This window comes from Clinocottus analis, unplaced genomic scaffold (genome assembly GCF_023055335.1).
Source record: "Clinocottus analis isolate CAN_PGR_092001 unplaced genomic scaffold, fCliAna1.0.p SCAF_8, whole genome shotgun sequence".
Classification (NCBI taxonomy): domain Eukaryota; kingdom Metazoa; phylum Chordata; class Actinopteri; order Perciformes; family Cottidae; genus Clinocottus; species Clinocottus analis.
The window spans coordinates 5,550,179-5,574,623 of NW_027176240.1; the positions used below are offsets into that span (position 1 = coordinate 5,550,179).

General features: G+C 42.9%; 2 protein-coding genes across 5 annotated transcripts in view; one reads left to right on the top strand and one right to left on the bottom strand.

Annotated features, from left to right (window-relative positions):
* Positions 1–13,793, top strand: part of sdccag8 (SHH signaling and ciliogenesis regulator sdccag8) — a 42,385-nt gene extending 28,592 nt beyond the window's left edge. Inside the window, exons 17-18 of one of the 2 annotated variants that reach the window (XM_068568627.1) lie at positions 11,746–11,872; positions 12,117–13,793. In XM_068568627.1, the coding sequence (XP_068424728.1) occupies positions 11,746–11,872; positions 12,117–12,143 (154 nt within the window). In that variant the 3' untranslated portion in view covers positions 12,144–13,793. Of the gene's footprint in view, positions 1–11,745; positions 11,873–12,116 lie in introns of those variants that run through there. The other variant, XR_011077108.1, reaches the window with a different exon arrangement.
* Positions 13,794–15,405: 1,612 nt separating this feature from the next.
* akt3a (v-akt murine thymoma viral oncogene homolog 3a) overlaps positions 15,406–24,445 on the bottom strand; it is a 49,670-nt gene continuing 40,630 nt past the window's right edge. For all 3 annotated transcript variants that reach the window (XM_068568628.1, XM_068568629.1, XM_068568630.1), the window contains exons 11-14: positions 19,633–19,847; positions 19,382–19,469; positions 18,315–18,417; positions 15,406–17,408 (exon numbers count right to left, since the gene is read on the bottom strand). In XM_068568628.1, the coding sequence (XP_068424729.1) occupies positions 17,323–17,408; positions 18,315–18,417; positions 19,382–19,469; positions 19,633–19,847 (492 nt within the window). In that variant the 3' untranslated portion in view covers positions 15,406–17,322. The remainder of the gene's footprint in view (positions 17,409–18,314; positions 18,418–19,381; positions 19,470–19,632; positions 19,848–24,445) is intronic.

The following is a 24,445-nucleotide window of genomic DNA, read 5'->3' on the forward strand; positions in this document are numbered from 1 at the left end:
TTTATTCAAGAAACATGTTACATTTTTGTTTATTAAGTTACATCCCTATTTTAACGACTGCAGCCCAGTTTTTATTGGAGCTTTTCTACATCATCTACATCTTTATTCGCCAGTTTTTTGCTTTGCTCGGTGCCAATATACTCATCGGTTGTCATTCCTGGTGATTTTTCTGAGAAATTGATCAAATATAACCTTTCTTGAACCAAATATTTGATGTGAAAAGAAAAGAAATGCCAGAGATAGATGCTGCATATTGTTTTACAATTGATGAGAAGCTGAATGGAAATCTTAATGTCACACTTAACAAAATCAGTTTTCTTATGTCCACATGATTTTGACGGCTCGTAAAACGTTTCGTGCTCATGTAGTTTTTAAACTTTCTCTGCTCACCTCAGCCTCTTCTACTCTCCCTTACATCTCTTTTCTCTTTCCTTTCCTCTTTGCTCTTCTCTTAGTCTCCAACTTTCCTCCTCCTCCCCTCTGCTTCCTGTACCAAACACCACACAACCTTTTCTCACCCCACAGCTGTTCGCAGGCTGTTTCACCAATTATCACTATGCATGTACACACTGAGGTCACACACACACACACACACACACTCACTCAACGGACCGACATAGCACTAACGTTTTCTTAACCACACACTGTGACAGCAGAGTGTGTTTGTCAGCCGTGGGTGTGCGTGTGCATCTACTGTGTTTATGTGAGCCCACCGCTCGCTTGTGCAGCCCTTTAAGGAGAGCAGCAACATATACGCAGATGTGCCTGTAGATCCACAGGCTTCACTGGGCCATATGGCCTCCACGAAGAAAGATGGTGCATGCGTCTGGAGGAGAGAAGAGGAGGGCGGGAGGGGTGGAGTGAAGGATGGAGCAGGGATGGAGGGCCATGTGTGGTATGAGCTGTGCAAGCAGTTGTTGGAAGTATGTGTGCCTGTAGACGTGTGTGTGTGTGTGTCTGTGTCTCTGTGTCTCTGTGTGTGTGTGTGTGTGTATGTGTGTGTGTGTTTGCACCAGAGGCTCCAGGAGATTGGTTAATGGAACAAATGGTCGCGGCGGGCCGGGGAAGAGGGAACAGGCTTGCTGCTACCGCGGGCGGACAGCGAGCCCCGGGCGAGGGCTGCTTCATCTGGGCTCCTGCCACACACACACACACACACACACACACACATACATACACACACCCACCCTCTGTCAACCCTCTCCTCACCCCTACCCCCAAACACACAGTGTGCTGCCATGCCCCAGAAGCAAAAGGACGCTCCTTGCAAAAAAAAACTTTTCATTTGCAAATTAAGTTGGCATAAGCAGAAGAAACAAGACAGCTTTGATGTGTGTGTGTGTGTGTGTGTGTGTGTGTGTGTGTATGATGAGTTGTAACTGTGTGTGTGATCCGAGAGACAGAGGGAAGCTAAAAGAGTGAGATGTGGAGAAAGTAGGGATAAAGACGACGAAGAAGTCCCAGTGTGAGCTGCAGCGTTCACACATACTTTGATTGTTACGCTTCCTATTCATGTAAATATTAAATCAATACCGTGACGTCTTTACATTTGATTAATAGATTTAAACTCATCACATGCAAACCGTTTAGTTTTATTTCTAATTCATACATTTTCAATTTTCACGGTAGAAAAGTTGAGGGAGAAAAGTTCTGATAAAATATATATATATATATATTTTTAGGATTCTACCAAACAATAGATGTTAAACTTAATGTTCAAGAGTTTAAGGGTAAAATGTATTTTCTAAAAATATTTGCTATAATTGACCCAATGTACTATTGTCGGATGCATAAATAGTCATCAGGTTTGAACCAATGAATGACTGTGAATGTGGGGAAATCTCTCCCGCACTAAGACGGAGAGGAACAGTTTAGTCCGCTGTCTCTGGGTGGCGCTGATCAGTCGTTCTCCCTTCCCCTTCATCTTCCTCTCCTTCTCTTCTTATCGTTTCTGTCTCTGCATTGCCCAGCTGGCTTCTGTAGCCGGGAGCGACCGCAGGGCGGCCTGCTGAAAGAGCATTGTCAAACGGTGGCTTTACAGCTCTATCACACGCACACGCACACACACACACACACACACACACACACACACACACACACACACACACACACACACACACACACACACACAGACGCGCAGATTTGCGGCTCAGATGTCGGGCTGTAGCCAGAGGCTTGCAAGCTGGAGCATTAACTGTGCAAAGCGTCACATCTCGAGCCCCAGTCAATGACACTACTTCATAAAACTACAACTAGAAAACTAGTGCGGAAACACCTGCCCCTTCTTTAGAAAAATGTTAAAAGTAACAACAGCAGAAAGGCTTTAATGCCAGGGAAGCAAACACTCATAGACGCGACTTAAAACGTGTCAGCGGGCCTCACGGCAGCAAACACTTTGACATTGAGTCGATGATCGCCTGCAGCAGCACTGAAGCCTCCGTTAATACAGCGAGGGAATGAAAGCAGCGAGGACTTCGGGTGCTCATCCACAGCTGTTTAAAGTACGACAATGCGTTTCTGACATCCCTCTTGAACACTTTGAAAAATCTGTTTTAATAGAACTCTGTTACGAGGAGGATTCATGTTGATCATGTGTGAGTTCTGGTCAACGCGCTCCGCACTGATGTTCAGAAACTCTGCGACAAACAAAAAAAGATGTAAACGAACACTCTGCCTGTTGACAGCTTTAAGATCAACTTTATATCTTTTTTGATATCACCTTAATTGCTGTCACACCATTTAATTGTAATTTCTTCTTCTCACTTTCTAATGAGACTTTTTTTTTTTTTTGAGAGTGATAATTGTGACCAAGACCAAGAGAGAATTATATAAAATGAATAATAACACAGGAGTGTTTAGAATTTGGACAAAGCATTCATTTTTTAAATTCTAATATACTTTACAATATATTCTGGTTTTAAACAACTATAAAATGACAGAGTTTAGGGCCCACACCGGGGTTTTAATTCTTGTTGTTATTTCAAATCAATCCTGTATTAATCCGATTGTTATTATAATACCGTAGTCCTTTACATTTTTAAATGTCTTATCAATCCCCTGCGATCCACTGGCTTCATATCTGATCTTATTTATTTATTAAATAAGAATGTAACTTTCATCATTGAGTGCATTGAGTGCACTCACGACTGCGTTCCCACAGCAACAACACCAGTACAGGACACGACGTTTAGTGGGATCAATAACCAAACAGAAGGGTTTCAATTCGCTCCTTGTTGATTTTCAATTTTTAATTTTTTTAAAAGTAAAATGCAGCAGCACACATGGGAGATTTGTTTTGCAAAATGGACTTAGCTCACTAATGATTTCAAACAAAACTCAACTTCCCATTTACTCACGTCAATCATTATGACATGTTTCAAAGCAATACTTACAAGAGCAACAAAATATAATGGATTAAACATAAATAACTAAAAACAACATATCATTTAGAGAAGTGGAGGAATAGATGTGGGTTGTTTTTTTTTAGCTGAATTAAAAAATCTGATATTATTTCAAATGTTAAAGGCAAACATCCACTGCTCGGTGCTCCTTTCTTTCAGCTGACCTGAGAGACGTCCAGTCACAACATTTGTTATGTATCGAGGGAGCGTCGTCGTGAGGGCCCAACAGTTAATAACTATTTAATAAAACAAGATGGCTGAGTTCATCTGTATCTTAGTGTTTTGGCGTTCACACACAGCGCTCTGTTATGGAAAATATCAATGTTGTTTAAACATAAAAGGACTGTTGCAGATGGGCACACGCAACATATCATCTAAAACCTCTTTCTTTCCTTCTCACCAGCGTGTGCAGCTCTGCTGGAGAGAACAGCAGCGAGTTGGGAAAAAAAAATGATATGAATGAAAAGGAAGTTCTCACACAGCCTGTCACTTCATTAACCCCACATTTATCCCAGCACCAATCTATTTATGTATTAATTTAATTATTTATTAGATGTGATTGTTGATTCTTACTGCCTGTTTTTACACAGCAGCCAAATCCACATTAAGAGTTAAGTCAACATAATCTGCTCAAATATTGATTTTATTTTGTTTGAATGGATTTCTCCCGTTAAAGCGTTCAGCGTTATCGACAGAAGCATTTTTAAGAGGACCTCACTTTTTAATTTGTTGTATTTATTAAGTAGTCACTCATAAAATCTCAGTGAAAACACATAAAAGAATGACTGCATTGTATATTGTGCATTAGAAATGATAATTTGATGTATAATTAATTACAAAGGAATTAAGAGACATTAGACACTTATTTATTATATATGAAATATCTGTATACCTGCATATTTAGACATTTAAATGCTGATCTTGAGTGTGTCGTATCTGTAAGACTCTTTTAAGCTGCGAGCAAAGAGTTATTGAAACATAGCTAAAGGTCCTTTTCAAACATTCTGCTGACATGTTCAATTTGACACTTGGTGAAAACTGTGTCACTGACCAGGAACACTAAATCACTAAATGAAAAGACGGCACCGGGAAATCAGCAGCGAGGGAACAAGCGTCAACTCCTCCTGATCAAAACACACAGTGTCACTAATCGCGTTCCCGTGTCAAATGTGCGTGTTAGCAAGAGCAACAACTGGCATGACAGGTTGGTGGAGGGGAGAGGGGCGTGGCCTCCAGGCACACGCGCACATTCTTGAGTGCAGTTGTGTGCTAGCCAAGATTTAGCTAGAGCGCTGGGGTGTGAGGGTGGTGATGGTGGGCCTGGGATTGAGCGAAATATGGTTGTGTGTGTGTGTGTGTGGTTGTGTGTGTGTGTGTGTGTGTGTGTGTGTGTGTGTGGCAGCTGCAGCCTTCATGCCCCTGGCAGTGTTGTTGTAACCAGGCAAGCCAAGGCCGTCTGCCTGAATTCTTCACCCCTTAGGCCCCCTGCCTGCCACACACACACACACACACACACACACACACACACACACACACACACACACACACACAGACACGCACATAAGTTCAGTTTGTCAAATGTTAGTGTGTTAAGGTTGAGATGTATCATTATATTTTAAGGTTTGAGTCCTATGTAATTTTTCACATGTGTGTGTGTTCAGATGCAGGAGAACAGTATGTGCTCTTTAAGTCTTGCTTCTTGAAAACGCTTGATTGTCATCTCTTTATTCATGGGCACACAAAAAAAAACTAAATCCATGCCGAGTGGTTCCTTCTTTGAGAAACACAGAATATGCAGTGAGACTTTAGTTTACTCTGTGGCTTGTTTTCAAGTGGTTTTGTTAATGTATTCACTGTCCAATAAATATTTTTTCTTCAAGTGACACGCTCCAGTAGCGGATTTGTTTAGCAATAAAAAAGCCCACATTCATACGAGGCTGCTGAAGGACAGACCTGAACTCTGCCTCTAGATCTTTTTCTATTAACGTCTTTCTGTTTCTCCAACATGACGTTAGCACTTTCCCTTTAGACCGTACCTTTAGGACATATGCTCCCACCTGTAAATAAATATACAAACACACACACACACCACTAGCTGTGGGCTACGACTGATGTATGCCACAGAGAGGTAACTGTGTCTGTGTTGTAATTAATCTCCTTAGTAGCAGCAGTCAATAGAGAGCGCGGTGGTTCGAGGTGCAGATTGTGAGCGGAGTTTGATTATCGGGCTGTCTGGGGAAATTACTGCAAACTGCCTCTCAGCAAAATGTGCTTTTATTATGTCTGCTGGAGAGCAAAATACACGCTTACTACCACGACTGCTCTGGAAGCTGTTTCAGGTATAATTAAGGACTTCTTTCAGCGTAGTTGTGGCGCGCGTGTGTGTGTGTGTCAGTGTGTGTGTGTGTGTCAGTAAAGCCTGGGATCCAGCAGGTGGTGTCCTTTCACTAGGTCAGTGGGGAGGCTCTCCTCCTCTAACCTCCGCCACAACCCTCCCGTCGGCCGTCAGCCGGGCCAGCAGCAGGCGGCGGGGAGGTGTCGGCTGGAGCCGGAGCCCTCTTTGTTTTTTTTTTCTGTCCGCTCCGTCCCGCACCTCCACCTCCACCTCCACCTCCACCCGCCGCCGCAAACTGTTAGTCCTCGTTTCTCACCGCCTGCAGATCCTCTTCACCTCAGCATCCATGTATCTGTCTCCACCCATCAGTCCATCCACGAATCTATCCAAGCTTCCTTCCTTTTCATCACCAATTCCAGAGGCGAGCCAGCCTGCAGTGTGTGCGTGCGTGCGTGTGCGTGCGTGCGTGTGTGTGTGTTAGTGTAGGGCAGTGCCCGAGCATTAAGTCGTATTAAGCCCTAATTAATGAGTGTGCCAGTCGATAGAGGCCAGTTATTGGATTTGCTGCTTTAGCTGCTGGAAGGAGTGCTGCCTTAATCTCTCTCTCTCACACTCACACACACACACACACACAAACGTACACACACACATGTGCACACGCACACATTCAGATGCATTCATGCACACTTCCCTCCTCTAAAGCATGGTGTCCAAGGTGAGACACGGGGTGGATTAGAGAGTGTGTTTGTGTTGTATAAGAAGGCCAGAGGTTGGCGGCTCTTTGGCCAGACAAAATGAGTGTGTGTGCGTCGTTGCCAGGGTTAAAGCTTTACTTACTGCATTACATAAAACCCTCAGCTTACAACCTGCAGCCGCTTTAAACATCTCAGTTCACGACCTGACCAACCGATTCACTGGCTGCCTGTTGGGCTCATTTACTGTCAGACTGCTATGTGTGAAAGTCTGCTGGCATTTTGCACCAGTGTTTGTGCAGTCGCTGCCATTGCTACTCAATAATTGTGTTTGGGATATTTTGTAGCGTTTTCTCCCATGAAAGGGGAAAACCAGTGCGAGTATGTGGAGTTTGAGAGATGTGGCCGTTTATCCAGGCAAGTGAAGTTGGATGCCCTGCGTTGCATTATGGGAAACAAAGCAAACGGTCGTGGTGCAGCGGATCATAACACTCGCGGTTGGCATCGCATCACGGATCAGGGTTGTGGAGCGGGTCGGCACGAAAGAAAACTAAAGGGAGCAAGTGTAACTTTTAGAGATGCCTGATCATGTTTTTTGCCACTGATACTAATTTCAGATTATTGATCCATTATTGTTGTTTGATTATAGCAGCTGGTCTACTGGGCTCCAGATTAAAAAAAAACGTCTTCACACACTTCAAATGATAAGGAAATAAGAGCTGTTATTTTTATAAGTGAAAATAAATATCGTCATTAATGGTTTTAATGAGGTATTATAAACTGATTAGAGCTTCATGTAAACATCTCATAATTCATATATTTGATATCCATGTTATATTGCTGTGAAAACATCTCCTTCAACAACTGGATGTATTCAAGTTTCTCACCAAAAAATACATTTTACAGGACTACACGTGAACTCATCACGATAACGTGATTATTTACCTGCTCGTTTTCACTGAACAGCGCCTGAACGCATCATGATGTAACCGAATGTCACCTTCGCTCTCCTCGTGCCACTTCAAACACGGATTGGTTGCTTACAAGGTCGCACTATCAGAGATCGACGACTGGAAAAGTGTCCTGATCACATTTCTTACTGAATATCTGCGGATAACGATCGGTCACCCGGCGGCGATTTAAAGTTAAGTGTAATTAATCCGTGGTTCACGTGCGTGCCAAACTGCTAGGGGTGATCCGGACGGATCCCAGATCATCCCTGGTCCGTTCCACCAAAAGGAAACAGTATTTATTTTTTAAGCCTTCCACATACTGATGAGCTCACCTTTTCAGTTTAAGGTATTTCTTTCAGTACGAACCTCATTTGACTTGCTGGGAATTAAAGGGTCATGCAGTCCAGCAGAATTGCAAAAGTACTTTTCTCACTTTCCTCTGGCGGAGTCATGTCGACGATGGGGTTTTATTTGCCCGGCCGGGTGTTGAGATGTCTCACTATAATCTGAGGATTGTGCAGAACAACAATGTTTCTGGAAAGAGCTGTGAGTGTAACTCTTAACCAGTGGAAGCACCTCAAATGAGACGAAAATATTGAAACTCATTTCTGAAAACCAGGTCAAAGAAAACCCCAAACTATCTACTGTATATATGCCGAGATACTTTTAGACCCAAAAAAAAGAGAAAAAATATGGTTTTAATTTGCAAATTGGTTGCACTGACCCTTTAAAGTCATCATCATCCGCAGTATGATTCTCCAGAGATGTTAGATTATATCCTGTTACTTTATCAGAGTAAATAACTTGACGTGTTACTCCGAATCGATAAATACGCCGAATAAATGTGTCTCTCCATCGACACATTTACTTCTCCACCACAAGTGTAAAATTCTTCTTGGCAAACAATGTCGACGCATCTCCCGCTTTACAAACCTGGAGCGCGTTTCAGAGCTGGCCGGCCATCAGCACAGAATCTCTCACGGAGACGGCCGCGTCTTCTCTCTCCCGGTCGTCTTCCGTGCGTTCGGTGCATCTGCACGTACCGAGATATCGGAGGTTGTGATTGGATAACGTTTGGCATTTTCCCAGCATGACTCAGATTAGTTTGGCGGTGTGGAGCCGAGGGCCTTCAGTCAACACGTTCCCAACACTTCCCTCATCAAACATTAACAGCTTCAGAACAACAGGCTCCGTTTCTGACCTTTTAGGTCCTCCGCTGTGCGTGTGCAGCTCATATCTGCTGCACCTTGTGCGGCACATCGGTTGTGTCTATTTGTGTATTGTCTTGTCTTGAGTCTTGGCTCACCACAGCGGAGCTCTCTCTCTCTCTCTCTGTGTGTGTGTGTGTGTGTGTTACTGCGTGACGTGGCGATGCCCTGCTGTGTTGTGCAGTGTGACGGCGTAGGAGGGGAGAGTGGGCAGAGGGAGAGGGAGAGAGAGAGAGAAAGAGAGAGAGGGGGCGGCTGGTCAGGACAGCTTGGCAGCCGGCTGTAGGAACACCAGGCGGGGAGGGGAGTCATCGCCCTCGGCCTCCAGGACTGGACAGAGCCTCCGGGTCTGAGATTAAGCGCCCAGCGGGCCGCCGGATAGGATGGAGGAAGAGAGGACACAAGAGAAGGGGGCTGAAGTTGTAGGGCTGCTGAGGACCGATGGTGTTAAAGGATGCCGAGGAAGATGATGGAGAAGGGGAGTGTCTAACGAAGTGGGGCAGGAGTGGACAAGATTAAACTCGGTGGTGGAGAAAGAGACAATGTGGGGGGAGAGAGCAGGGAGCAGATTGTGTTGGGATGTTTGCCTCCCCCGTCTGTCACATGCAGGCAGCATTGCTACTGCCAACATGACCAGCAGGGCAGGGGCATCTGTCTCCCCCCCCCCCCCCCCAGCTACCTCTCTCTGCCCCGAGACACAACTCTCTTCATCATCCTCCTCCTCTTCCTCCTCCTCTCCTTTACATGCATCACTCTTGTCTTCCTCTTTGCTTTCTGAACCTGTTGAAACAGTGACGGGCAGAGTGAAAGGTGCTCACTCTGGTGTGGTGACGTCGTGCCGAGGTTTTCAGAGCGGCTTGTCTTGAGAGTTTATGTCAAGGGAACTAAGACCAAGACTCTGATTGTTACATGTTTATAATTATTTGAGGCCTAAATTCTCATTTTAGTTTATAGATATAAAGCAAAGACTTCTTAACTTCATCAAGGATGTCGCTGAAGGGAACTAAGAGACAGTGGTGGAAGAAGTAAACAGCTCTAAGGAATTGTTCATAATATAAGATAATCCTCTACGAGTACAAGTTCTGCATTCAGTGTGTGTGTGTGTGTGTGTGTGTGCGTGTGTGTGAGAATCAGTTCACCTCTGCACCAGAGGACGGGATGACTGACTGACTGTCTAATGGATGAATGGATGAAATAATGAGCTGCTGGTGGGAAATATCTTAACACATTCCACCTCCACCCCCAAACACAGTGAGCCCACACACTATTCATGCACCCGTACCCCCAAACCCCAGCTGGAAAACACCACACAAACACACACACACACACACACACACACACACACACAGTGTCTACCCCCAGTGGGCAGTGAAAGAGTTCATTGTCTGCAGGAGCGGTTTTGTCCAAGGGGACACACTAATTGGGACGTCCGAGGACGGATCAACATTTTGTCTCATAACGTTCTCACCAAACTGTTGACCTGCACTTTAGTTCAGCGGTCATGTAATATTGATCGTTGACCGATCATACTGGACTTTCTCTTGTAGTGGGAGTATTTTTTTTTTTACATTTTCTTTCTGCTTGTATTGTAACTTTTTGTAATTTTTGAGTTCGGTGTCAGTTTATTGAAACATGAAAGTTGTGCCACAGTTCCAGTGAAACACAAAACGTTCGGTGTTGTGCAGAAAAAAATGTACTTCTTTCTTTTCTAGGACCTCAGTAAAGGAAATAAGACAGAGCACATTTATTCTTTGTGTATGTGGGGGACATGCGTTGGCTGTCCTCACACCAGAGGAATCTTTTTAGGAATTTTCAAGCAGTACGATCAGATAATTAAGAGCTTTATGTTATTGGATTAGAAAAGACAAAGCCAGGCCAGCAATGGTTCACACATGAGATGGACACAAATAGAAAGGGAAGGTGGAGAGTCACCAGATCTTGCAGCTCTCCTTAGAAGTGTGGACAAAAAACGATGAGAAGGAAGACAGGATGGATATTACAAAAACAGACACACACACACTATGACGTTTCTATGACATGTTGTACTGTGCATTTGTTATCACGTATTACGTTACGGGCTCTTCTGACATACTAGTGTTTTTTTAAACTGATCTTTTAAAGACATGATGTACTGTGACTTTTTAAAATGTACCTTTTTCATCGAGTAGTATACTATGTTTATATTATGACGTATTCTTAATATTATATTTATTTTGTATTTAATGGATTACTATGAATTAACTATGACCTTTTTATGTAATGCTTCACAATAATTGTTTTTATAGATCCTCATACATTACTTTTAGACATACTGTACCCTTTGATGACATACCTTTTTATGACTTTTAATGATACTGTGATGATTTAGTAATCTTAATGACAACCTACACAAAAGCGTTTTCATGACTTTTATGGCCTTTAATAACATACTATATTATGACTTTTTACGACATACAATACAGAGACTTACATACTTTTATGACTTTTTATGACAAACTATACTTAGACTTCTTATATACTATATCATTTTACACTACATGTCATTCACCCTTTCACACTCATTCACTCACCGGCGGCAGGCGCTACAATGCAAAGCGGCACTATCCATCAGGACTAAGTAAGCCTTCACACACGGATGGCTCAGCCCTCGGGTGCAAATTTTGGGTTAAGTGTCTTGCCCGAGGGCACATCGACAGGGACTCGTGGGGCAGATCTTTTGATGAAAGGATCACTCGCTGTTTGCTTTGCTAAAACAAGACATCACCTGAAATCTGTTCACAATTGACTTTTGTTTTCTTCTTTGACAAAACAATGAACCGATTTTAGAACTCACAAGCAGATTGATTCATAATCCGATCCAATCATTTCAGTTGGTGTTGTCCGATGTATCTGCAGTGTGTCAAACCAGGGCACAACCAGTTTCAGATCCTCATCGCCTCGCCTGATCCCAAATAACTAAATATACACAGCTGTCACATTCATGTCAACAGTGTTGATTACTTAACAAAGTCCAGTGATATTTCACCAAAAAAAAAATCTTTGTGCATCCAGCTCTCTTTCAATATTTACAACATTTGGTTTATATCAGCCAGGAGTTTAAGTTCCTCTCCTTTCGTTTGTCAATATTTTGTGTGTGTGTGTGTGTGTGTGTTGCAGGCTGCAGCAGTTGGACCGTCACTGTCAGAGCAGCGCCCAGCAGGTGTATGAGCTGCTGGCCAAACAAAACCAGCTGATGCAGGAGAGAAACACACTCGCTGAGGAGATGCAAAGCCTGCACATGGAGGTACACAGACAGAGCAGAGTGTGACTCACTGTTTTGTTTCCAAGTGAATTTGTGACGGTTTATTCTCTCTCCAGGTGCACATTAGAGTTGTTCAGTTTACTCAAATAAAAATCAGCGAGAAGATGTTTGTCCCGTCGTGACTAATGATTGTGTCTGGCCCTTAAAAGCATGTTGTCTATATTCTGTTCATGTATCATAAGAGTTATGTGAGTTTCATTGTGTGTGTGTGTTTGTTTCCTTCTAGAGACGAGTCCACACTGTGTCCACATGAGTCGGTCCTGCTTGTTTCCTCCTCCTGTCTCTTTGGATCTGGATCTGAAGTCAGAAATCTCTTGTTGACAAGAACTCGTCAAACTTTATTTGTGTTGGGTTTTTTGTGTGATGAAAGTGTGTTCATTCTTTTTGCATTACGGTACATTGTGTACACTTTCATGTTTAATTAACAGAATTGAAAATCAGGTTTCTATTCACAATATTGTGCCACGAACTGTTACTGTGATACATTGAGGGGTCAGAGGAACTGGGATGTCCGTTTTTTATCTTCCGAGTGAACGAACAAAAATCACTCAAACTAATATTAGATTTTGTAACACATATTATCATTTTAATAAAATGTCTCCAGATTTTTTTGGGAAACATTCGTATCTCTTATCTTTCTATTTTAACTTAACTCAAAGTTTAGAAGATGAATAGTGTTTTGAGCCACACAGCAAATACAAAGTCGACGCGGTCGCAGCAGATTGACATAGTGCTTTATTGAAGCCGTCTGTAAGAAGGAAAATAATGTGCATCCCTATCATATACATTGTGTAAAAATACTAAGGATGTACAGTGTAAAAAACAGCTTCATGTTGATGGTAATTTGTTGTTTTCACATCCTCGAGGCCTCACTGGCCGACAGCACTGCATCCTGACAGAAAAAGGCCGTTGGATCGATCTGCTGAGTTTCCCCGACACCGTCTCAAGAGTCAATAGCAGTTCTGCTCCTCCGACACCTCAGAGAGGAGAGCTGAGTTCAGGGAAACATGGCCCTCTCTGAGAACAGCTGGCAGCTGTCCACAAACATCTCACACAGCTGTAAAGCTACAGTAGATGGACATGGAATTGACTCAATTACACTTTGTATTATTTGTACATGTTTGCCGTTTTTTGTTTGCCGTTTATAAATAAATGCACCTCATGCTTGTTCATGTTAATAATCATGATAGTAGTCTAGTACTAGAGAAAGAGAGGGGAGGACGTCTGTTGCAGACACCAAGGTCACATACTTTCAGAAATCCTTCCAAACACGGGAGCCATTTACTTATCTGCATTAAACACCGGCCTGAAGGAGGTTTGTGATTATTGGCCGACGCCGACGGTTCATTAACAGGCGAGATCAATACAGAGCAGCTGAGGTCCTTGAAAGGATTTGACATATTATTCAAATAGTATTGGAGTCGGATCTGTTGTGTCATAGATGTACAGTACAAACAGCAGCAGCTTTAAGAGTGAACACCGTCAGCGCAGCGTCACATATCTCACATACCGGCGATACACACCAGTCGAGGTCACCAGTGAAGCTGGAAGGAGGCTTAAAGCATCCAGTTAAACGTTTTTGACAAGTTCATTCATAGTCTTTCAGGAAAAGCCACATTGATGAAGTGGGTTACTAAAGTTCCAGTTTCTCTACTTACAGTAGTTGAAGTAAAACATGTATTACTAATATGATCTCTGACATTAGAACCAGCATCTGCCAGTAGATGAACTTCAGTGTGTGAAGGAGGATTAAAAAGAGGAGAGTTGGAGACTTCAAAACAAGAGGAGGAGTCGATATATCTTAACATTTTTGCTCATGAAGACTGACCAAGTGACTGAACATTTTCCACTGAGCGTGATTCTGCAGTGGCACGCTGACTCCTCTCTGGCATGAGGGACACAATCCCCCGACTGGTCCGACTGAAGACTTTAGAGCAACATCAAAGCTATCGGTTGTATGCGGAGGGAAGATGTGCTTTAAAAATACTTTTCTTAAAAAATATGGAAGCTAAAAAAATCTTTCTTTAAAGCAGAGTTTAATCAGATTCCTCCAAAAAAAAAAAAAAAAAAGAAAAGGATTGCGCATGTGAAAGTGCTGTGGCCAAAGCTATAAAGTAGGTTGTTTTTTTTCATGAACTCTGGTTCCTAATGATTTTGGCGGTAAGCGTGCACATACAGCTAGAGCTCCTCCGTTGCTCACAGACCTGGGTCAAATCAAAGCTGAATTCCCTCCAAATACTTGTGAGCGTTTTTGCTTGAGCCTGTCACGAGTGCCAGCTGGGTGGGAATTGTACTCATTTTGAACTATTCGGCTGCTTTCGGCTCTGCCAGACAGGCTCAATCGATCACAGAGTATTTTTCATAAGAGTTCTAAGTGTCACTTTGACTCAGGACCGGTTAGCGCGGACAGAGGACGACAGCACGCAGGCCAGCGCCTTCCGTTTCTACTTTCAGCCATGAGGCGCCTTTGCCAGCTAATAGCAATTTAATGGATGTGCAAGTGTAAAGCATATGGACTTAAGAGCAGCGGAGAAAGAAAAAAAAAAGGTAATTTGTCGTACAAGAAATATCTGTAAAGAAAAACAAAAGGATTTATTTTTAGAACAAAAATATCTGGGGACTTAAACTGCAGAGTGAAACACGACTACAGCCCCGTGCTGCTAAACTCCCAAACTAAATTACATCAAATAAATTAAATAGAAAAGAAATTCAAGTTATCCATCAATGATGAAAAGAAAAACATTCAAATAAATAGTGGAAAACAATGTCCTATGTCTAATCAGAGCATTTCCTCTAGCGCTCTCTTTATTTCTGTCATCCAATTATTAACGGTGACATGTTGGGTTTTTTTCATAGGATGCAGTTCAAATTTCACATTTTAAAAAATATATTTCCTCACATCTGGTGGTTTTGTCTTCCTCTGAAGTGCTGGATGTATTCTGATTTAAACCATAAGGCTTACTGGCATTTGCAGACGGGGAAATTGAGTGGATTTTAAATCTCGTTGGTCAGACTGGAAGACATGACGATGCAAACAAACAAAGTCCAGACCAGAGAGATGACGGAGCGCGTTAAAGACAGAGGCGTGTCTGACCCTACAAACTCCCATTTAATACCCGTTACACAACCAACCTCCATGATACCTCATTCTCCTCGCCTCTGACGCGACACACTTACAGTAAAAAGTAGCTCTGACGACTCAGTACCGACTCTTTTCCAATCTTACCACGTTACACTGTTTAGACCTCTGCGCTGCACTCTGTTGCCTTCTGCTCAACTTCCACTTTGTCTTTCTGAACTCTGAACTTTCACCAACTCTGTGATCAGATTCGGGGAACACGAGTGTGTCAATAAACAATCAAGAGAGATGAGCCCTCACATGTAGGATGATTTGGATGAAGCTAAAGAAGAAAAGGGGATTTTTTATATATATATATATATATATATATATATATATATATATATATATATATATATATATATATATATATATATATATAAATAATTCAGTTCACAGTACACTACCATCTGTCTTTAATGTGTCCTGTCACCTCTTGCCGTCACATTTTGGTCAACAAACAAAAACAAAAACAGCATTCAACTTAACAATGGAGCAGGAATGCAGTCTGCTTTCCCTCCTACATTCTTCAGCCATTTTTGTTTCTTGAGATGCCTTTATTTTTTTTTTATTCTTTTCTCAGCCCTAAGAAATTGTTTTTCTAGAATAATGTAATAACAATAGAAAAAGTTAAATATAAAACTGATGAGTAGAACAATAAATAGAACATATATATATATATATATTTTATAGCCATTTATGTGATTTTTGTAAACCCATAACTTTGTTGATGCGTACCTCCTGGTAGACCATAATGTCTTTTTTAATAAAAATCCTTCATAAGAATCTCACAGGAAACAGGAAATCAGCCGTAACCTCAATCATCAATACGTCATAAATTATAACATAATACACATTTTTCATCATTCTTGGAGCTCTTTTCACCTGCACCGCTATCTATTCTCCTCCACAAAGCCCCGCCTGCCATCTCGGGCTTTTCTTTCCGCTCTGTGGTGAGTCTGTTCCTGCTGCAGTTTCATTTTCCTGCACAAAGACAGAGAGGTACAGCCGTGTGGTTCCCGAAACCATGACAACAACTTGTCACAGTAAAGCTTCATCGTCAACACAAAGTACCGTTTCACTTGTGTGTTCCCTTTTGGGACAGAGGAGAATCAAACTCATTGGGACTTGAAGTTGTGGAGGGGATGAAAGGGGAGGAGGGGGGGGATTCAAACTAACTGCTTTCCTCTCATTTTCACCTCCTTGTGATGGTTACATCAACCAACGTGCACTGCATTGTGGGTAACGTAGTAAAGCTCATGGTTCGGGAGCTTCATCCTTCTGAACTGCTGTGCTTTGAGGTGCGCTCTTAAACACAAACCCATAATAGGACCTCGCGCACTCAGACACACAAACGCATCATTCTTTTAACCGTCTTAAGTCGACGGAGGTGATGAGTCGTCGCGGTGCATGAGGAGTGAAAGCAATACCTGTGCTGCAGATGTACAAGCGTAGACATTCAAACAGGTGGTTGAAGTGTTGCTGGCGCCTGTGTAATGATCTGCAGCGTTAAGCTAGTAGCGTAGCACCGGGTTTTAATAGTAGAAGTATAGTAGCAGTAGGAGTAGTACCTGTGGTAAGTAGTTGAAATAGCAGCAACAACGATAATGAATTGCACTGAGCGAAACCTGAGTCAAATCCTACCCGACAACGCGAGCTGTGTCGGATTCTGCTCACTGGGGACAACCGCTCCCCTCAAAGCCAGGCAGCCTCCATCAATCCCAGAATGATTTAGTGAGGATTTGAAATCAGACCCGAGCGCCTCCCTGGGTCCGAGAGCATCCGTCTGTTTGCAAAAAGCCTGAGATACAACCGGTAACGGCAGTTTAGGTTCGAGTGACTTAAATACTAGATCTCCTTCCCGCAGGATGGAAAGCCACAAAAACGTCCCCTTAATGCATCAGCTGTCGTCTAACTTGTTCACAAGTGTTTGTTTCCTGGAGTCTGGCAGGACCGACACATGTCAAAGCACAGCAGGCCACCGGTGATGCTCCTGTCATTAAAGGGACATTACATAGTAACGGATCGCATCACAGTTTCGGATCACCTGGGGTTGCAGCGCGGGATTGGAACGTAAATTTGCCTGGAAGTTGTCTCTAAAAAGGGATTCACTGAATGCAAATGAATAGAGAAGCAGAATGCTGAGGTGAAAAAGAGGAGGAGGAAGAGGGGGAGGATGAGGAGGAAGAAGAGGGGAGAAGGAGAAGGGCACAATCTTTCCAGTCTTTCTTGGGAGGGCCAAAGCTGTGGGTCTTTTTGTCCCATACTGATGACCTCAGAGACCAGCTGTGATGATGTCACCGTGACGGACAGGTCATTCCCGGCCACTGGCAGAGTAGGAGAACTGTGGGAAGTGCGGTCTTCTCTCGTTATCCAGACAGTCCATCCCGTCCTCGTCGACTAAAGACACAGAAGTAATCAATGACATTCTTGATTATTACACTTAAAAGTGTAATAACATACAATTCAAATAGGAAACACATTTCCAGGTTGATTTGATGTCAAAATATAATCGAACCCTAAAAAAAAAGCATTGTGTTTGGGAAGTTGTAGATTCAAACCGAACACACTTCAATTAACAAGTGTGTCTCTGATCTCCGGCTTACTTACTGATGTGCGACCTCCAGAACAAGTGGAACCTCACATTAGCACAGAACAACACATCGGTTCCACTCATGCATAATTCAGTGCTCAACATTTAGAAGCCGGTATCTTTATTTCAAACGCCTGTGAAGCGCTGCATGTGGCCTCAGGACTATTCCAGAGACACTTGAATAAACAGACAACAGCCCTTTTTCAGCGTTTTGTTACCCAGTTATTTCAAGTTGAACATCTCACCTAAAGACAGAGCGGGAGCGCCGATGAATTGCTTAAAACTGCAATTATTCAAATAGTCAAAATGAAAACCAGCTGAAGTTGATCGTTATCAGATGCCTAACAGAAACAGCGACTGTATGCAGCCACACAACTGAGTTATCACTATTTATATAATAGAAGAGTTTTATTAACAACATTCATGATCCTCTGCAGACATGATTCCACATATAATACCTCAAACACATGCATTGTTAGGTGGGATGTGTGCTATTCTCAAAAGTAACATATCATATTTAACCCAACACTACGCATAAACACGCTCCAAACCAGAGCCTTTACTTCTTCCGTCAGCGTGTTTATTTCTATACTTTTCCTCTCCACTGAGAATATCTTCAGCAATGTCAAAAATGAAAGTGAGATTTCCTTTGGTTTGAATGTGGGCATATGTTTGTGCGTAGACGTGTGAGAAAAAGTGAGAGACAGACTCACATTTCTCTGGAGGAGTGATTGTGATGGTTTGGGCTGTAAACTCCTCATCAAAGTATCTGGTGTCCGTCTCCGACGTCACCTGAGGCCTGAAGGGAGGGACCATCTGGAGCAGAGACGTGAGGAAAGATTACATCAGACAATAACACCTCCGAACAACAGAGCTGAAAGACACCAAAACTCTGGGTGTCACAAGAGATCTTGGGGGTGGGGCGCCACACCGGACCAATGGGGATGCAGCATACCACATGAAGACAACGCCAAAGTCTTTAATCTTAGCATTGTCGGTCATAACGCAGTCAAACCAGACCTCAGAGTGTAGAATGTCATGGTATAGTGCATTATAAATGCCTTAGTGTATGGAGTATGTCATGACAAGTCTTGTCATAAAAATGTGGGTGTATAGGACAGATTGAAATACAAAAGTTATTATATAGTATTTTGTGTCATTAAAAAGACATAAAAAATGAAAATATTATGAATCTAGAACAGTTGTCATAAAAAAAAAGTGTCAAAAAAAGTTAAATTATAGTATGCTGTCTTTTTTTTTTTTAAAGAAAAAGTAAGGAAAAAACTTCATAGCATAGTTTGTCATAAAAAGTCATAGTAAAGTATGCCATAACATTTTTATGTATAATATGTAATTTAAAAAGTCATAAAATGTCATCAAATAGTGATAAGTTATTGTAGTATGTATTAAAAAATTTTAAAAAGTGATAAAAGTAATATATTGCTCCGCCAACCAGTCAAGTTGCATTTTACATTCATGTCTAAAATTTCCTGTATTTATAATTTCTTTAAATTAGACATTTTCATCAAAGGAGGTGTGAAAATGAGATCTGCGCTTTTGAACCTTTGTTTTGTTTTACCACAAGGAAAGGAAATGAAAGAAAGGAGGAGGCCGTGGCGGGGAAAGGAGGGAGGAGAAAGAAGAAGACAGAAAAAGAAAAGAAGCCGTAGCTTTATGGTGAGGTGTTTTCCCACCATGCGATCATGCGTTATTAGACCGTATGAAAACAATCGCTCAGTTCACAGTGCAAACGTAGTTTTACTGTAATATTGCTTCATACCTTTTTATCATAGACATCCTGCCAGTCGACTCCAGAGAAGAAACTGTGCCTCATTATTTCTTTAGCGTCATCTGGTCCTCCACCAAGCCTGGCGAACGGGAGACGAGTGGTAAAATAAATTCAACTAAGATTGAGATATTTATTACTTTCAAAACAACAATAAAAGTGGGGAAAACTCCTGCGTGTATTGACTCAAGAGTTCATCTGTTCACATCTCTACATTTGTCACGTTCACAAAACCACGAGCGAACCGTTTGTTGGGGTCTTTGATGAGGAGGCCCGACAGCAGGGACTTGGCGTCGGACGACAGCGTGCGCGGGAACTTGATGTCTTCCATGAGGATGAGCTCAAACAGCTTCTCGTGGTCCTGGTTGTAGAACGGCAGTCGGCCGCACATCATCTCGTACGTCACGACACCCAAACCCCACCAGTCCACCGCCCGACCGTAGTCATTGTCCTCCAGGACCTGAAGAGTGTCGAGAGAGACAGAAACACAATGTTTGCCTCTTTTTTTTTTTTCGTGGTTAAACAGGACCATTTGTTTTATGGACATCTGCTTTTATTCTGCATTTCTGCATTTATTTTATTGGACAATAAAGACTGCCCAAGGTATTCGATGAAGAGGCAGATGAGCGAGCAAAGACAGCAAAAGGAGAGTCAATATGCCATTTGGCTTAAGGGATGAATAAAAAAAAAACACAAAAAATAAACAGTAAAAGTTGTCTGAGAAAGAACAGAAGTTGTAGCACAGATGACACGGGCCGAGGTGTCGACGGCACCCGCTTCTCTCAATACAAAGACACACACATACAGAGGAAAACATCATGGGATGGCAGGTCTTCAGAGGCCCCTGTTACAGTAAGGGAGTCGGTGTGCTGGCGTGGCCCACCAGATGCCCCCTCGGGTCCCTGCCAGCTCTCCCTGGCGCACTGATCCTTCTCCTGGCAGGGACAGAGAGGAACGTCCCTGGATGGAAAAAGGCAGGAACAGCCCGCAACATGGGTCAGGGCCAGTCCGACCTCCAAGCTGGCTAGCGCAGGTACTGTACTGTGAGCCGCTGTGCTCTGTGTGTGTGTGTGTGTGTGTGTGTGTGTGTGTGGCTAGTAAAGAGCTTCTGGGAAAGAAGTCAGTCCCGTATCAAAGTCTTGTGTCCGGGCTTCCTTCCTGCTCTTATTCCCTGCCTGCTCTCCTCGCGCCGTCCTCTCCATCCCGTCTTATCCTGCCTCCTCAGTCCTCTAATCATGTCTTCCCTTGCTTGTTCCTCCTCTTTCATGCAGCCATGGGCCTGTTCGCTCACCTCCGGAAGAGCGAGGAAGAGGAAGGAAAGGGGAAAAGGGAGGCAGATGCATGGAGAGAGAGAGAGAAAGAGAAAGAGAGAGAGAGAAAGAGAGAGAGAGAGAGAGAGAGATATTTCAGGTGCTTTTGAGGCCTTAATTAACATAATGAGCTTTTTACATGATGAGTGTGTCTGCGCGCTTGTGTTGCATGTGAGTGTGTGTTTGCGTGTGTGTGACAGACAGACAGACGTAGTTGGAGAGCAGCCAGAACAGCATATGTTAAACATCTCGCCAATAATAACAACATCTCACTCACTGTTAATAATGGACCAGCTAACAGGAACAAATACATGAATGCAAACATGCAAAAACACACTATACTAGAAACATGTTTGGATTATTATACATGAAATGTTGAAACCATACAGGGAATTGTCATAATATCAAAAGGATGGGTTTTTAAATGCCATACCCTGACTGAACTAATATCTGTCATCACTACCAGGAGCAAGATTGATGATACTAAGAAAAACATACTGAGACACTAAGCATCCTGATACACCTTTGAACCTTTGAACCTCAGATTTGGGGCACGTGAACATGTCGTCGTATCAATAGATGAGAAAGTGGTTTGTGTTTATAAAATCTTCATCTTTTGATTAAAAGCTGCCAGTTGTTTGGTCGTGAATCCTCATGAGTGTGATGTTTCTGAATTCTTCTCATAAATACATTTGATATAATCAAAGTGATAACAATGTAATAATTGCTTTTTTGGCACTTGTCAGTGATAATAATTCAATGTTATGTTAATATTGCAGAACAGGAAACCTGCAGGTTAAAACCCACACATAATGTGAGAGACTTGTAATTTACAATCACCACAGTATAATGAAAATATTTGTTTTTTTTAAAACTTTCACCAGATAAGTGTCAGATAAAAGGTGCAGGTGAGGCTCTGTTGTACAACTCCAACTGTAGATTATATCAAACGTCATTCTGCAATGAGACAAGGTAAGAGAAAACACCAAACAGCTGCCTGCGAGTTTCCACAGCAGCTCAATGCTACTGAAAGCTGGTCATTAACGACTGAGCTCACACACTCGACACTAAACTGCTAATGATGCAGGCGGCTGCTTCAGTGTGTGCAAGTCAACATGTGCCGGGAAGTGAATAAAAGAGGTATGAGTGCTGTATACTCTGTGTGTGTGTGTGTGTGTCTGTCTGCATGTGTGTGTGTGCATTACGCTGGTCACCCTGTTGGCAGCTGCAGAGAAAAGCTGGGGGAACGAAGCGCCGCCAGCTCCAGATATACTATTGATTGGTACGGCTGAAGGGATAACACTGGCTTAGACTGCTGGGAGACTGTCAAGCACACGCAGACACACACACACACACACACACACACACACACACACACACACACACACACACACACATACTCACAGCAGATGGAATATTTATCCGTTCTCATCAAATTCATAAAGTTTTGAGAGTGAGGCAAACTAGGAAATGCTTGGTGTTTCGTTCTTTGCAGCTTGAGGAGGGACACACATGCACCACACTCACACATTGTGCGTATTTAAAAAAAAAAAAAAAAATTTAAATTCAGAGTTTTCAAAGCGCTTTTCAATGCAGATCTACGGGGCTGTGACTCTTTGTACAAAAAGGTACAGAAATGTATACAAAAGCAAGCAGTCCAGTTGGATATGTATATGTATATGGATGCCAGTGTACGAGTGTGTGTATGTGTGTGTTTGTGTGTGTGTATGTGTCCTGGGACCAAAGAAAGTGGTGGCAGCTCGGTTGCAGGCAGGGAGCAGATTAATCCACACAGAGCCAGAATGCTGCCCCACAGCCTTAGGCATGGAGGCATCGGAGTGTGCGTGAAAGTGTACAGTATGTGTGATTATTTGTATATTTTAGAAACAGACTGGACAAATAAATAGGACAAGGCAATGTGAGTAACTCATTAGATACATCAGCAAGAGAGAAGAGAAGCAAGAAGAGGAAAGCAGCCGTTAGAAAGAAGGTCTTGTCCTGTCCTGGTCCCGATGGGGCGGCCATGTGGCAACTAGATGCTGCTTGCGGGGCAGGGGCTTTGGCAGCCTGGACAGGACTAGATGGGACGGGACGGGCACACACAGCCTGTGGCTGTACCAGCCCAGATACCCAGCAGGCTACTGGGAACACAAACACACACCTCATATACTGGGCACGGTTAACATACACTCACATATGTCGGTGTCACACAGAGACCTTCCATCTCCAAAGTGTCATCATTTGGAGATAGGTTCATGCTGACACGTTCTGATGTTTTCAAATGTTTTACTAACGGCTGACTGTGCTGCTATGTTTATGAAAAATGTAGTTCCAACAAAAAAAAAAAATATTTAAAAAAATAACAAATCACAATGCCCAGCATAACAAATCCAAATATAAAAATGAATTGGAAAAGTCGACACCCATTCGCTTAAAAAAAGTTTTAAAAAAAAGAAAAAGTAAAACACAAACAATATGAGAAAATAGAGACAAACACTCCACATGTGTTTCCTCTGATTCGGTTTTTCTATCCTTAACAAGGACTTTCACACTGCTTATTGTGTATTAATCTTTCTGTATTCATGACGATCCTTTAAAACAATCAATCGAAGATTAATTCACTTTGCAGCGTTTTGTATCCGTGTGTGACACCAGCCCTCTTCGTTCACTTCTCATCTGCCCTTTCAGTGGCGGCAAACATGGGAACTGTCTGAATTACACTCCCGTAACCCTGAAATATTTCCTCTCCCTTCTCATCTTCCTCTGTCTTAAACCCCCACCTATCCCTCTCTCTTTAATCCCGGCTACTTTGCATCTCTGTAACTTGGCTCCGAGCAAACTGTGTTATTTTTACACGCGGGCGGGCGAGCAGAGCGTGCGGGCGGGTGAGTGGCGGCGGCGGTAGTGTAGATTTCCAGGTTTTTTCCGAGCACCTTCCTCCAACCTCGCCCATCTGCCGCCATCTGCCTCGCTTTAGCCTGCACTTTCTACTGCAATCACACACACGGCACACACGCGCACACACATAAATGCACACAGACGCACATCCTGTGAAAAATAACCAACAGCCTCCAATCAGCTTTTGGCACGCAAAGGAAGGGACTCTAAAAAAAAAAAAAAGCACAAAATGCTGCGCCAAATTGTCCTCCATACTTTTTCAAGTGGGATATACACTATGCCTCTCTCTTCCTGCCTTCATCTCCACATCTACATCTCCATCACCCACAGTCCTGTAACGCTGTCGCCAGTTGATCCGCTGGCCTTCAAGTGAAGCAGCGCCGATGGCCGGACAGTGGATGGCTGCAAAAAACTATTACAAGAATGCCGTTACTGTGTGTGTGTGCGTGTGTGTGCGTATGTATGTAAGCACTGTGCTGTGCCCTTTTCCTATTCAACCAACACCCTCATTCACACGCATAAGCTGCATATTTACTGTTCACCCTGATATTATGGAAAGTGTTCGCCTGTGAAATCTGCTAATTAAAATGTACATGCATAAATTCCACTGTAAGAAGGTTTCGAACATCAGCGTCCTTCTAAAACTCTGGGGTGCTGCGGGTACGGAGTGGTGACTTTGTGACTTAAGGGTACGATGCACGTGTCGGCGCCACAGATGCTTTTATGGATGACAAAGTCTCAGTCAATCTGCTCTGTCTACGTAACACACAGAGATGTATGTCATGTGTCAGGTGATTAGATTATATTATAGGATCTCTGTTGCGTCGTGGATGTGGTCATCGCGTTCATT